General features: G+C 37.2%; 1 protein-coding gene across 1 annotated transcript in view; it reads right to left on the bottom strand.

Annotated features, from left to right (window-relative positions):
* Positions 1-13,702, bottom strand: part of LOC118555715 (uncharacterized) — a gene marked incomplete at its 5' end in the record, with an annotated part of 226,852 nt that overhangs the window by 70,125 nt on the left and 143,025 nt on the right. The window contains one exon of the mRNA XM_078054373.1: positions 6,917-7,041. Coding sequence (XP_077910499.1) covers positions 6,917-7,041 — 125 coding nt within the window. The remainder of the gene's footprint in view (positions 1-6,916; positions 7,042-13,702) is intronic.

Raw genomic sequence — 13,702 nt, forward strand, 5'->3', positions numbered from 1 at the left:
GGAATAGATGGTCATGCTTTAGCCACACCTCATAAGATAAAAACATCAGTCAATAAGTACCTAATTGTATGTGGATCATTGATAAATTACTATAAGGAATGTACCTCCACAGGGATTTGGCTCTGCTGGGTCATTCTAGAACTGACTTAGTTAGCAACTAACTAACTCCATGGCATTTTATCTTCACCCCACATTCACCCAACTCTGTGGGACATGCCAGTAAACTATAACTTAAAACAGTAAAAGCGGCAAAATGCACAAAGTGAAATCTACATATGAAACGGAGGCTAGCCAGGAAGTGTTATAGTAGAAACATGCTAGAGGAGAAGCCATAGTGGAAAGAGAACAGGAGAGCGATACATACAGACCAGCTAGTTGAGTGCTGGTAAATAAACCAACTGAGCTCTCTGGACTTCCCTTATATAATCCGTAAAATAAGGTGAATAGTATTATCTCACAAGGCTGTTTTGAGTACCAAATTTTAAAAAATACGGGAGTGATTAAGGGATTGATAAACTGTAAAATTCTGCAAAAATGACTGTGGTTAGCCTATTGTCAGAGGAGTGAGGGCATAACATTACTTTCAGTGTTTTGTGCAGGATAATCCTGATGGGATAAAAGTTGAAGACCTCCAAGAAAGCTTCTGGTAAAAATTTCATATTTAAAACTGACTTGACCAATAAAGAAATAATAATGCGAAATGTTTTATTCTGGTCATAGTACAGATACAATATTGAAAATAGATGTTTGGAGTTGGTTCTTTGGGACAACTTTGCCATTTTTTTTGATTTGTTAGGTCTCACAGGTATGTTTAAATGGTGAAAAGAACAATGATATCTTGAGGTTACTATAAGTACACTTCCTATTTGCTGAGATTGCATGTGTGTATCCATTTAACCCCTAGAAAGGGGGCATGAAATGCAGAGATTGTGGGTGTATCACAAGAGCCTTTTCCAAAAAGCAACATTTATTTTCAAGTGTTTAGATTGCCGAGACAAGGATTTCTCTCCAACGTACAATTCATCATCCTCCTTACTCACTGTAAAATCAATCTGTTCTGTTTGTATGACATAAACAACAAGTCATTTCTCAGGAATGAGGCAGACCATATGTGAAGGTGTTTTGGAAAAGCACAATAGGGAATACGCCAATCAAAGTAGCATCTGCATTTTATTTCAACGTCAAATCACATGTGTGTTATAAAAAAGGGAAGTGTATCACTTTTATTAAAGAATAACTTTCCTGTTGCGATGTTTATCGTTAACTCATACCTTCCCTAAGCAACAAACTCAGGTCAGCCACATAAACAACTGGCTGAGAACACTCTGTGTGGCCAGCCACGTGTGCTTTTTACACACATGGAGGCATCTGCCCACTCCCCACCCCCATGGCAGAAGAAAACTGACATTAATCCATCATATGCATTTTCCCAAGAATTAGCACCTTCTATTCAAAGTACTAATGAGTATCACAGCAGCTTGCAATTGATAAAAACAGGAAACTATAAAACGACTAGCAGAGTTGTAGGGAGAATTTATTTTTTATAATTGGGACTGGATTAAGATTGAAAGGAAGTGGGTTCTAGTCCCATTTCCATTACTTATTAGCTGTACGACTAAGGCAAGTCACTTACCATCTATAGGTCTCAGCTTTGTACTTGTATAAACAGACAAGGCTGAACTAAATAATCCCCAAGCCCCCTTCCTGCTCTAAAAGTATGTGAATCTCTAGTCGTTTACCCATCTAGTCGTATCTGAATAGTAATGGAAATATTTTTAGATTGCCTTGTTACTGAGTCTTCTCCCCAGTTGGGAGTCAGGTACCTCCAAAAACTATGTTAACTTCTTTCAACCACTGCCTTGAAGCAGTTGTTAGCACTAACTTCCAGAGGAACTTAACACGTAATCTGGTTTACTTCTGTGAAGAAGTCACTGTGCCAAGAATAAGGCACTGCATTAGGACCCAGGGAATCCGATTCACTCCAGAGGCAATGAGATTCTATAGCTCTGTTTACACAGGCAAATAAGTGGTTTTTTATGTAATTAACAGAATGGACGTTGTAGACTTTCTCACTGAAATCTTTCCCTCATAGGAAAATAAATTTAAAAAAAGCCCCCAGGGGTACCTAGGTGGCTCAGTCAGTTAAGCACCAGACTCTTTTAAGATTCTTGATGTTGGCTCAAGTCATGACCTCTGAGTCCTGAGATCGAACCCTTCCTTGGGCTCCGCACTGGGCATGGAGCCTGCTCAAGATTCTTTCTCTCCCTCTCCCTTTGCCTCTCCTTTCCATTCACGCTATCTATAAATAAATAAGTAAGTAAATAAATGAAATGAAATGAAATGAAATGAAATGAAATGAAATGAAAAATAAAGCTCCCAGTGGACTCCCCAAAAAAATATATTTATTTTTTGAACTGAACAGAAATGTATGTTGTTATGGATGCATATAATTGTATCCCAACACAGTCTCAACTGTACTTGTAATTTCTAACATCATTTCTTTCTCTTTTTTTTTAAGATTTATTTATTTTAAGAGAGAGAGACAGTGCACACTCATGAGCTCACACACTCAAGTGGGGGATGGGGGTAGGGGCAAAGGGAGAAGGAGAGAATCTCAAGCAGACTCCCCGCTGAGCATGGAGCCAGACATACAGCTCCATCTCATGACCCTGAGATCATGACCCGAGACAAAACCAAGAGTCAGATGCTTAACCAACTGAGCCACTCAGGAGCCCCGGAAATGCCAATAATCTTATTTCCCTCTTATTTTTTCATGTTTTAATTCAGCAAATATTTATTAAGTGCTTGCAATTTATCAATCATTGTGGCCAGACCAGAAAGAACATGAGAGACTTAATCTCTACCCCTGTGAAATTTATTAAACTTCCAGTCTAATGAGAAAAAGGGACTATGGAACACCTCATCACGGTGAGCCAAGGAGCACAAAGAAAATGTGCAGGGTGTTAGGGGAGTATATAACAGAGCCAACCACTGCACATCCAAATGAGTGATGCTGGAAATAAATCTTGTACTACAAGAGTATGGAGGGATACCTTGGATATATCATGTTATCTCAAAATATAAGCAGAAGACAGTCTTCCCATCACCCCAGCATATATCTGGTTGAGAAAATTTAAGTTTTATATTTTGGAAGCTTTTTTTTTTTAATTGACAGCTACAAACAAGATAAACTTGCATTTGACTAGCTAAAGGTCCTATACATTTTTTTTTTAATTGGAAGCTGTGATTGACTGAAGACTTAACAATCTACAAGGTTTACCCAAATCAGCATGTTACAATGAGGCACAGGGGAAGGAGAGAAGTGGAGTGAGATTGGCCATATAAGAAATAGAGAAAGAAAATGCATACGTTCAAACTTGCTGCACTGAAGCAAATACTTCTCATACAATGTCACATATATCTTTGAAGCTGGGTCGTACAGTATTCTGTGTTAAATGCATTTTATGGGGATTTGGAGAGGATTTAGGTAAAGGCTGCCCCAATAAATGATTTACCAGCTCTAATAAAACATCAAGGAAATTGTTCAGATTGTATCTCAGACCAGTTAAAACACAAGTTTATAGAAGTCTCAGCAGCCCCCATAGCCTCAATCCTGGTTTAAAAAGAAATGTTTATAGTGGTTAATTATCCCATATTACTTCTTTTTTTTAATGGTAGCAATTTCAAAGAAGGGAGAGATTGAAAGTAAATAAATAGGTATTACAACCAAGGGAGTTGGGAGAGAGAGAGAAGCTGACAGATCACTCAGTTATCCTTTTCCTCACTCGTTCAGTAAATATTTACTGATTGCCTATTATAAGCCAGGTATTCTAGAAGCAAGGCCTGGAGACCCAGGAGTGACCAGACAAGAGGGGTTCCTTCCTGCCTACAGCTTCTGTTTAGTGAAAAAAGCATAAATCAGTAAATAAATGAAATAACCATAAAAGATTAATTTAAACTGGGATGAGTACTTTAAAGAAGAAAACAAGGTGATGAGAAAGTAAATAATCAGAAGAGGGGTGGTAGTCAGGAAAGGCCTCTCTGGGGAGGCTTACAGTTTGTGCCCATAACCATACTACTAAGGATGGAGAGAACATCTCAGACTTAGGAAGCATCAACTGCGAAGTCCCTGATGTGATAAAGAGCTTGGTGTGTTTGAAGACCAGAAAGGAAGACAGATGTGAGAAATGAGAAATCATGCCAGTGTGACCTTTGGCCTCGATTTTAACCTCTGGAAAAGACATTTTCCTTAAATTTTATTATTATTAATGTTAATAATATTAGTTGCCTGTATGAAAAATCTACATGTTCGATTTTTATACGTGATCTTTCAACTTCTACAAGAACCACAGCATTCAAGTACAGGTATTATTATCTCAGTTTCATACAGGATAAAATAGTTTCCGAGAGGGTAAGTAAATTGTTTAAGGTTACAAGCAGTGGCAAAACTGGAATCCATCCTCAGGTTTACCCATAACACCTCTGCCCTTTCATTTCTATTAATCTGTTTGTTTTATTCAACAAATATTTGCTGAGCCCTATGCTAGGAGCTGTGCACACAGAAATAAAGCAAAATGTGGTAAGTTATGCTTCCAAAGATGGCCACATGCCGTTTTGCAATGCCACCTTTCTGCTCTCACATCAGGAAGTAGAATCTATTCCTCCTCTGCCTGACCCTGTGACTTGTTTCGACCAATAGAATACAGTATAACTTGGCCTTGAGATATCTGCAGTTTCCACCTCCTCTGCTTGGAAAGATGCTACTTGGACCCCAGGCACCATGCTGAGAAGCAGCCCAAACATCAGCAGAGAGAGACCCGTGTGGAAAAGTGAGGACCTCAGATGAGAGCAGGAACCAAGATCCCAGACACATGGTCCCAATGGAAGTATTCAAGCCAGACCCCAGCCATTTGAGCCAACTTGCTGAAGCCTCAGCCATGGTAGAGCAGAGACAAGCCTTTCATCATGTGTCTCTGCCTGAATTCTCAACCCACAGAACTGTGAACAAATAAAATGGTTGGTATTCAAGACACTCAGCCTTCAGAGATTCATCATGCAGCAATAGATAACCAAAACACACAAGGAGCCCCAACCTGATAAAGGAAATAACCATAAAAATACCTTTTTTATAAAAAGATTTTATTTATCCATTTGAGAGAGAGAAAGAGAGCATGAGCAAGGGGAGGGGGAGAGGGACAAGTAGACTCCCTGCTGAGCCCAATGTGGGGCTCGATCTCAGGACCCTGAGATCATGACCAGAGCCAAAGTCAGATGCTTAACCAACTGAGCTACCCAGGCACCCAAGCATAAAAATATCTTTTTTTTTTAAAGATTTTATTTATTTGATAGAGAGAGACACAGTGAGAGAGGGAACACAAGCAGGAGGAGTGGGAGAGGGAGAAGCAGACTCCCCACTGAGCAGGGAGCCCAATACGGTTCTCGATCCCAGGACCCCGGGATCACGACCCGAGCCGAAGGCAGACGCTTAACGACTGAGCCACCCAGGCGCCCCCAAGCATAAAAATATCTTAAAAATAATGTGAATGTCATGAGTGAACAACAGAGAAATATCTACGTCAGTGTAGAGCAAGGGTGAAAAACTTTTTTGGTAAAGAGCTAGATAGTAAATATTCTAGACTTTATGGGTCATACTGCTTTTGCCTCAACTGCTCAATTCTGTTATTGTACAGAAAAACAAAGACAATATGTAACCAAACTGCTATGCCTCAGTTCCAGCTATACCTTTTTTTTTTTTTTTAACAAAAACAGATGGATAACAGAATTTTGCCTGGGACCTGTACTTGCTAATCTCTAGTCTAGACTTAGAGCATTTCTTGTATATTATTTTTCTTTCTAGAAGAAGTATGAATATTTCTCATCTTCTGGACTCCTTGGCTCCCATTCCTGCCTGATGTTTCTGAAGCACAGTCTTGCATCTCGTGATTCAGAACATGACTCATTAGTTAGCCTGGAGACCACACTTCAATTTCTTCAGGAAAGCATTGGTGAAAAGTATTTAAACTTTGAAATTTAACTAAAAACCAGTAGAACTTATTAAAACTATGACTGGATAAACGAAATTTGAGCTGATACTATGTTTTCCCAATGGTGGTTCTGGGATGGAAGAGTAAGAGAATATCTTTGGGACTAAGTTACGGGGTAGGTAATTGCCCATTGGGGAAACCATTCAGGGCAAGGATCTTGAGGTAGGCAGGGAGGCAGTGGTTTGGAATGGATGACTTTGAATATAGCTCCTTGATCTCTTCTTCTTTCCTGGGTTACTCCATGTGTCACACTGTCATTTACTGGCGTTCATTCCCCCCACCCTTGACAAATCCCACCATTGCAAAATCCTATAATCATTACCGCTAAGAGGCTCCATTGCTCACTCTTTTATGCATTTTTAAATATTTATTACATGTATGCTTGCAGATACACCTGTATATACATCACCAGGTAAAGAGAGCAATAACTATCATCTGCTTGAATCTTAAGAGAACTAAGGTTTACAGCACATTTCCACCCCAGCCACCCTCCCAATTCCACTTCCAGATGCTGCCCACAGCAAACTGTCACCACTTTTCAACTGCATTCCTCTCCCTAAGATTTGGCTCAAATTTTTTATGAGAATGCTTCTCCATTCTCAAAGAAACTTGGCCATCAACTTCTCCATGTGTGTATGTAGCACTTTGTGAGTTTTTTTATTTATATCACTATCACATCACATTGATGTTTTTAAGCATCCATATACTTCATTGGACTATGAGCTTTCCCAAGTCAGTACATATATAGCCTGCAATAGACATGCAATCAATATTTGTTGAATAAATGAATAATAAAAGAATGGGATGAATAAAGGCTTGTTTAATTCAATGAACTTAAACTTGAAAAGAGAAAGACAGGGTAAGTTACTCACCAAACTGAAAATCTGTGTTCTTCCAGTTCCTCCAAGTAAGATGCATCCTCTGAATAATCCTCAATTTCTGTAGTTCTCCAAGCAGCTGATTTTTCCTTCACCGAGTGATCGATCAGACTTTCTCCCTTATCCATGAAATTAAGCAAATAAAAAAATAAAATATTTTAGCAGACATCAGATAGAAAGTTTACCTGGTTTCAGTGACATTCTCTCCAGAATGACGTGTAGAATCATTGATCATATAGAAGCATAGTGAGCCATGGTTTTTGCATTGAAATGATTGCTTTGCATTCCACATTCTCTCACTAAATCATCATGTCTCTACTGGCAGAGACCATCATGTTCAATTTCGCATTATTTCACATAGAATAACCTCTACAAATGTTGTTGGAATTTAAAAAAAAATAGCCATGTTCATGGTATTTGTATTGTCAGGACTACTGGTTGCAAGTAAAGAATATGCAGCATAAACTCACTTTCAGCAAAAAGGAATTTGAAGGAAAATTTGAACAATCAGCCTATAGAGAAGGAGGGAAGCAGCTAAGGAATCAAAAGCCACTAGGACTCTTTCTCCTTCTCTGCTCTCTGCTTCAGCAGGCTACTTCATTCTCACCTTGCCACTAATAGCTTCTTAGTTCCATAGCTTGTGACTTTCAACAGCATATTTAAACTCAGGACCATACAATGTCTGTGGAGTTAATTTAGTGAACTTCAGAGAATTATGTGACTCATGATGATGGATCTAGCAAACACATTGTCTTATTGGAGAAACTGATCCCTATCATTCAACCAATGATTCTTAAGAGCCCCATGATGGTGAGGAGTAGGGAGACGAAGCAACTAACCTACCTGGGCTCTTCTTTCCTTATTCCTCAAAATAGTTCAACTTCCATCTGCTTATATATTGGGGGCTTTTGTAAGATTTTATTGCAAAATGCTGCCGCCAATAAAAATTCATTTGAAAACCACTGGTCTACAGAAAAAGGAAAGTAGACATGACTTGCATTTATAAGATAGTTATATTAAAACCTTTCCCTTTTTTTCCTTTAGACTCTTCTCAGATGTATTTAATTATCATCTGTAAGAGGTCAGTTACCTGACATTCCTTGATATCAGTTCATACAAGTTTTAGCACAACTTCAGAGTCAAAATATTTTGTAACTGCAAAATGTTGCTTTGAATTCAGAGGTTGCAGCAACCAGGAGAAACAGAATGAAACTTAAATGAAAAAGATCTGTCATCAAATCTCTAGTGAACTCAATAAGGCTACTTCTTTTTTTTTTAAGATTTTATTTATTTATTTATTTATTTGAGAGAGAGAGAGAGCTGGGGAGGAGCAGAGGGAGAGGGACAAGGACAAGCAGGCTCTGCACTGAGCACAGAGCCTGATGCAGGGCTCGATCCCACAATCCCAATCATCACCTGAGCCAAAACCAAGACTCGGATGCTTAATCGACTGTGCTACCCAGGTGTCCCAAGGCTACTTCTTTTAATATGAAATTGACTGATTTGATTACCTTAAGAACAAAATCCAGTTATGACAGCCATCAATTTAAAGTACTGTTTATTCTTGCCAGGCCACAATCACCAGGGCACTGCACAGGCAGCAGACTGAAACACAACCCAGGTCCTCCTGTGAAAAAAGGCCTATTTGCTTAGCATGGAGCTTCAGCTTGAGGGATAAGCTTCAGGTTTCCCACACATAGAAGCTAAGGAGTCACTCTCAGGGAAAATAAGCATGGTTTCACCATCCTTGCCCACCTGCTTGGCCTCACCACAGCTTGATAAATTCCCAAAACAGAGTTCTACACTCGTCTGGGGCCCTGATATTTTGCAGCTGTTGTCCAGGGCACACCTGCAGATATCCTGGTCTTGAGGCCAGCAGAGATTATGACTGCTGCTCCACAGTGCTGTAGATACTTACAGACTTTAAAAGCTGCTGCCTGAGGGTCTGACTTCCAATCAGCCTGAAAAGAAGTACTAAATGAGATCATTTCCCTTGGATCATTTACAGGTCCTGGCATACCCTCAACAATAGGGGCATATCAAAATAAATCAGGGAATTTAGATAATCGCAAAGGTTCTAGAGACAACCAAGAGCTAGGGCAAGTTTGAATGAGAAGGAGCATCACCTACACAAGGCCACTCCTTCAAGAGTGAGAGAGGTAGCTGTTTTACCCAATACATGGAGACAAACACAGAGAGTCAAGCAAAAAAAGAAAACAGAGAAATGTGTTCCAAACAAAAGAACAAGACAAAAACCACAGTAAAAGACCTTAATGGCACAGACATAAATAATCCACCTGATAAAGAATTCAAAGTAATAGTCATAAAGATGCTCACTGAACTCTGGAGAAGAGTGGATGAACACAGTGAGAACTTCAACAATGAGAGGAAACAGGAAAGTACCAAGCAAAACTCACAGAGACAAAGAATATTGAACTGAAGTGAAAAATACACTAGAGGGATTTAACAAAACTGGATGAAGTAGAAGAATGAGTCAGGGAGCTGGAAGAGAAAGCAATGGAACTCACCCAGATGGAGCAGCAAAAAGAAAAATAGAATTTTAAAAAATGGGTATAATTAAGAAACCTCTGGGACAACATCAAGCAGAATGATATTCACAACATAGGGGTCCCAGAAGGGGAAGAGAAAAAGAAAGGGGCAGAAAACTTATGTAAAGAAATAATGGCTGAAAACCTCCCTAAGCTAGGAAAGGAAACAGACATCCAGATCCAGGAGTCCCAAAATTTCCAATTAAATGAACCCAAAGAGAGCCACACCAAGACGCATTATAATTAAAATGCCAAAAGATAAGGATAAAGAGAGAATCTTAAAAGCAGCAAGAGAAAAAGAAATTGTTATTTACAAGGGCAACTCCATAAAGCTATCAGGATAGTTCTCAGTAAAAACTTTGCAAGCTAGAAGGGAGGCCATGACTATTCAAAGTGCTCAAGGGAAAAAACTTCCAACCAAGAATACTCTACCTCGCAAGATTATCATTCAGTTTTGAAGAAGAGATAAAGAGTTTTTCAGATAAGCAAAAGCTAAAGTACTTTATCACTACTAAACTGGCCTTGTGAGAGGTATTAAAGGGACTTCTTCAAATTGAAAATAAATGGCACTAATTAACAACAAGAAAATATATGGAAGTAAAAATATCACTGGAAAAGGTAAATATATGATAAAGGTAGGAGCTTAATCACTTATAAAACTACTAAGAAGATTAAAAGACAGAAGGAGTAAAATTAACTAAAACTACAATAATTGATTAAGAAATATATAAAATAAAAATATATTAAAAGTGACAACAAAAACATAAAATGTTGGGAGAGGCAGTAAAAATGTAGAGTTTGGGAATGTGTTCAAATTTAAGTTGCTATCAACAAAATAGACTGTTACATACTTAGTGTGATATATGTAAATCTCATGGTAACAACAAAGTGAAATCTTACAATAAATACACAAGAGAAAATGAGAAAGGACTCTAAACCTAACACTAAAGAAAGTTATCAAATGACAAGGGAAGTGAGAAAGAGAAGAACTACAAGCACAGCCAGAAAATAATGAACAAAATGGTAGTAATACATATATATCAATAATTATTTTAAATGTAAATGGACTAACTTCTCCAAACAAAAGACAGAATGGCTGAATACATCAAAAGAGAGAGACACTTCCACATACTCTCTGTACAGTATAAACTATAAGACATTGGTGAAAGAAATTGAAAATGACAAATATAAATGGAAAAATAGTCCATGCTTCTGGATTGGAAGAACTAACATTGTTAAAATGTCCATACTATCCAAAGCGATTTATAGATTCACTGCAACCCTTATTAAAATTCTGATGACATTTTTCACACAACTAGAACAAATAATTCTAAAATTTGTATGTAACCACAAAAGACCCCAGACAGCTAAAACAATTTTGAGAAAAAAAACAAAGCTAGAGGTATTATGCTCCCTGATTTCAAACCATACTACAAACTTATAATAATTAAAACAGTATGGTATTGCCATAACAACAGACATATAGATCAATAGAACAAAGTAGCCCAGATATAAACTCACACATATATGGCCAGTTAAATTACCACAAAGGAGACAAGAATATAGAATGAGGAAAGAATGATCTCTTTAATAAATGGTATGAAAACTGAATAGCTACATGCAGAAGATTGAAACTGGACCACTTTCCTACACAATGCAAAAATTAACTCAAAATGGACTAAAGACTTGAATGTGAGATCTAAAACCATAAAACTAGAAAAAACATAAGTGATAAGTGCCTCAACAGTGCGCTTAGAAATGTTTTGTTTTGTTTTTTCCTTTTTTGGATCTGACTCCAAAGGCAAGGGAAACAGAAGCAAAAATAAACAAATGATACTACATCAACCTAAAAATGTTTCTTCACGGAGAAGGAAACAACCAACAAAATGAAAAAGCAACTTACTAAATGGGAAATGATATTTATAAATTATATATCTGATAAGGGTTTGATATCCAAAGTATAAAAAGAATCTATGTAACTCAATAACAACCACACAAATTCAATTAAAAGATGGGGAGCAGATCTGAATAGACAATTTTCCAAAGACATACAGATGGGCAACAGACACATGAAAAGATGCTCAAAATCATTCATCATCAGGGAAATGCATCACAAAGAGACTTACCACACACCTGTCAGAATGACTATTCTCAAAAAAACAAAACAAAACAAAACAACAATAAGTGTTGGCAGGATGTGAAGAAAGGAAAACTCTCATGCACTATTGGTGGGAATGTAAACAGTTGGAGTCACTATAGAAAACGATATAAAGCTTCCTCAAAAAATTAAAAATAAAGTTATATGGGGTACCTGGGTGGCTCCATCAATTAACTGTCTGATTCTTGTTTTCGACTCAGGTCATGATCTCAGGGTTGTGAGACTAAGCCCCATGTCTGGTTCCATGCTGGGTGTGGAGCCTGCTTAAGCATTTCTCTCTCTCCCTCTCCCTCTGCCCTGGCCCCCCACCTCTCTCTCTCTCTCTCTCTCTACTTCTCTATAAATAAATAAATAAATAAATAAATAACAAATAAATAAATAAAAATAGAGGTATCATATAATCCAGCAATTCCACTACTGGAAGTGTATCTAAAGAAAACAAAAACACTAATTTGAAAAGATATGTGCACCCCTATGTTCATTACAGCATTATTTATAATAGCAAAGTTATGGAAACGACTTAAGTGTCCATCAATGGATGAATGAATAAAGAGAATGTGGTATATATATGAAATGGAATATTACTCAGCCATAAAAAAGAATGAAATCATTGCCACTTGCCATAACATAGATGGACCTTGATGGTATTATGCTTAGTGAAATAAGTCAGAAAGAGAAAGACAAATACTGCACTGATTTCACTTATAGGTTGAATCAAAAAAAAAAAAAAAAAAAAGCAAACAAAACAAAACAAAACCCAGACTCATAGATACAGAGAACAGATGGTTGATTGCCAGTGTGGGGGTGGTGGTGAGTGAAAGATGAAGGGACTAAAAAGTATAAACTTCCAGGTATAAAATAAATAAGTCATAGGGATGTAATGTACAGCATACAGCATGGGGAATATAGTTAATAATGTTGTATCAACTTTGTATGGTGACGGTTAGTGACTAGACTTGTTGTCGTGATCATTTTGCAACGTATGCAAATGTCAAATCACTATGTTGTACACCTGAAACTAATTTTAATATGCCTTGTCAATTATACCTCAATAATTTTTTTTCTAAAAGGAGAAACCTATCCCCCCTAAATCAATCAATCAATCAATCAATCAATGTGGTCCTCCTTATCTTTCTTACCCTCTGTAACTTCTGTGTCAATATGGTATTTTTAATAAGATTATTTACTGTTAGTATTTTTTTATTACTCCATTCCTTGAGTAAGTTAAAGAAAGACAAAATGCTTTAAAAAAAAATATGAGAGTTTTGAATTGTCCCAATTAAATACAGTTGATTTGCAATTGTAATTGCAATACTAGACTGCTTAAAACATATTTTGTAACTATTTACATTTGAGATTTGAAGGAATGTCATTATGAATTGCTTAGACACTTTATTCAATTTCCCTTGATAGAAAGTTGAAAGCATCACTAAGAACCATACCATAGATTTGGTTTACCCATCAAAGTTCCTGTTTGGTGAAGTATAGGTGTTTCTTGATAGAATGCATTAAATTGCTTTCTGTTTGGTTAAGCTACGAATATATATCTTGATTGTTCAACTAAATTCATGGTGGAAGTGGGAGGTAGTATATTTCTCTGTGTCTTTCACAGTATCTAACATGGAAATAGCCACACAGTTGACATTCAAGAAATACCTAGTAGAGGTCATTTCATTAAGTACTTCTGTTATAATAACAACAATGAGCTTTACCTCCAGTTGCTAAATCACAAAGAAAAACACCATGAATTCTACAAATAACAAATATTTTTTGAACCTTTGGGTTTCCTTTGAAGAATATCTAGGTTAATATGATAAAAATCTCTTCAAATAGGTGTTTTAGAAGACGGAAAGTCATGGAAATTAGTTTATGTCCAAAGGAATGAGCCCCAAAAGGAAGAAAAACACAAAGAAATAAGAGGTTTAAATCCAAAAAGGAGGTAAGTATGGGCAGAGATGTTCCCAAGTAAGAACCAGAGTGTGGAAGCCTACTCACAGAGAGGAATTGAAATAAGCTGCCAATCACAGATTTGTATCTTGAATCTATACCTGAGAAATAATGCTTTAACTAGGA

The sequence above is a fragment of the Halichoerus grypus genome, chromosome 9, assembly GCF_964656455.1.
Source record: "Halichoerus grypus chromosome 9, mHalGry1.hap1.1, whole genome shotgun sequence".
NCBI lineage: Eukaryota > Metazoa > Chordata > Mammalia > Carnivora > Phocidae > Halichoerus > Halichoerus grypus.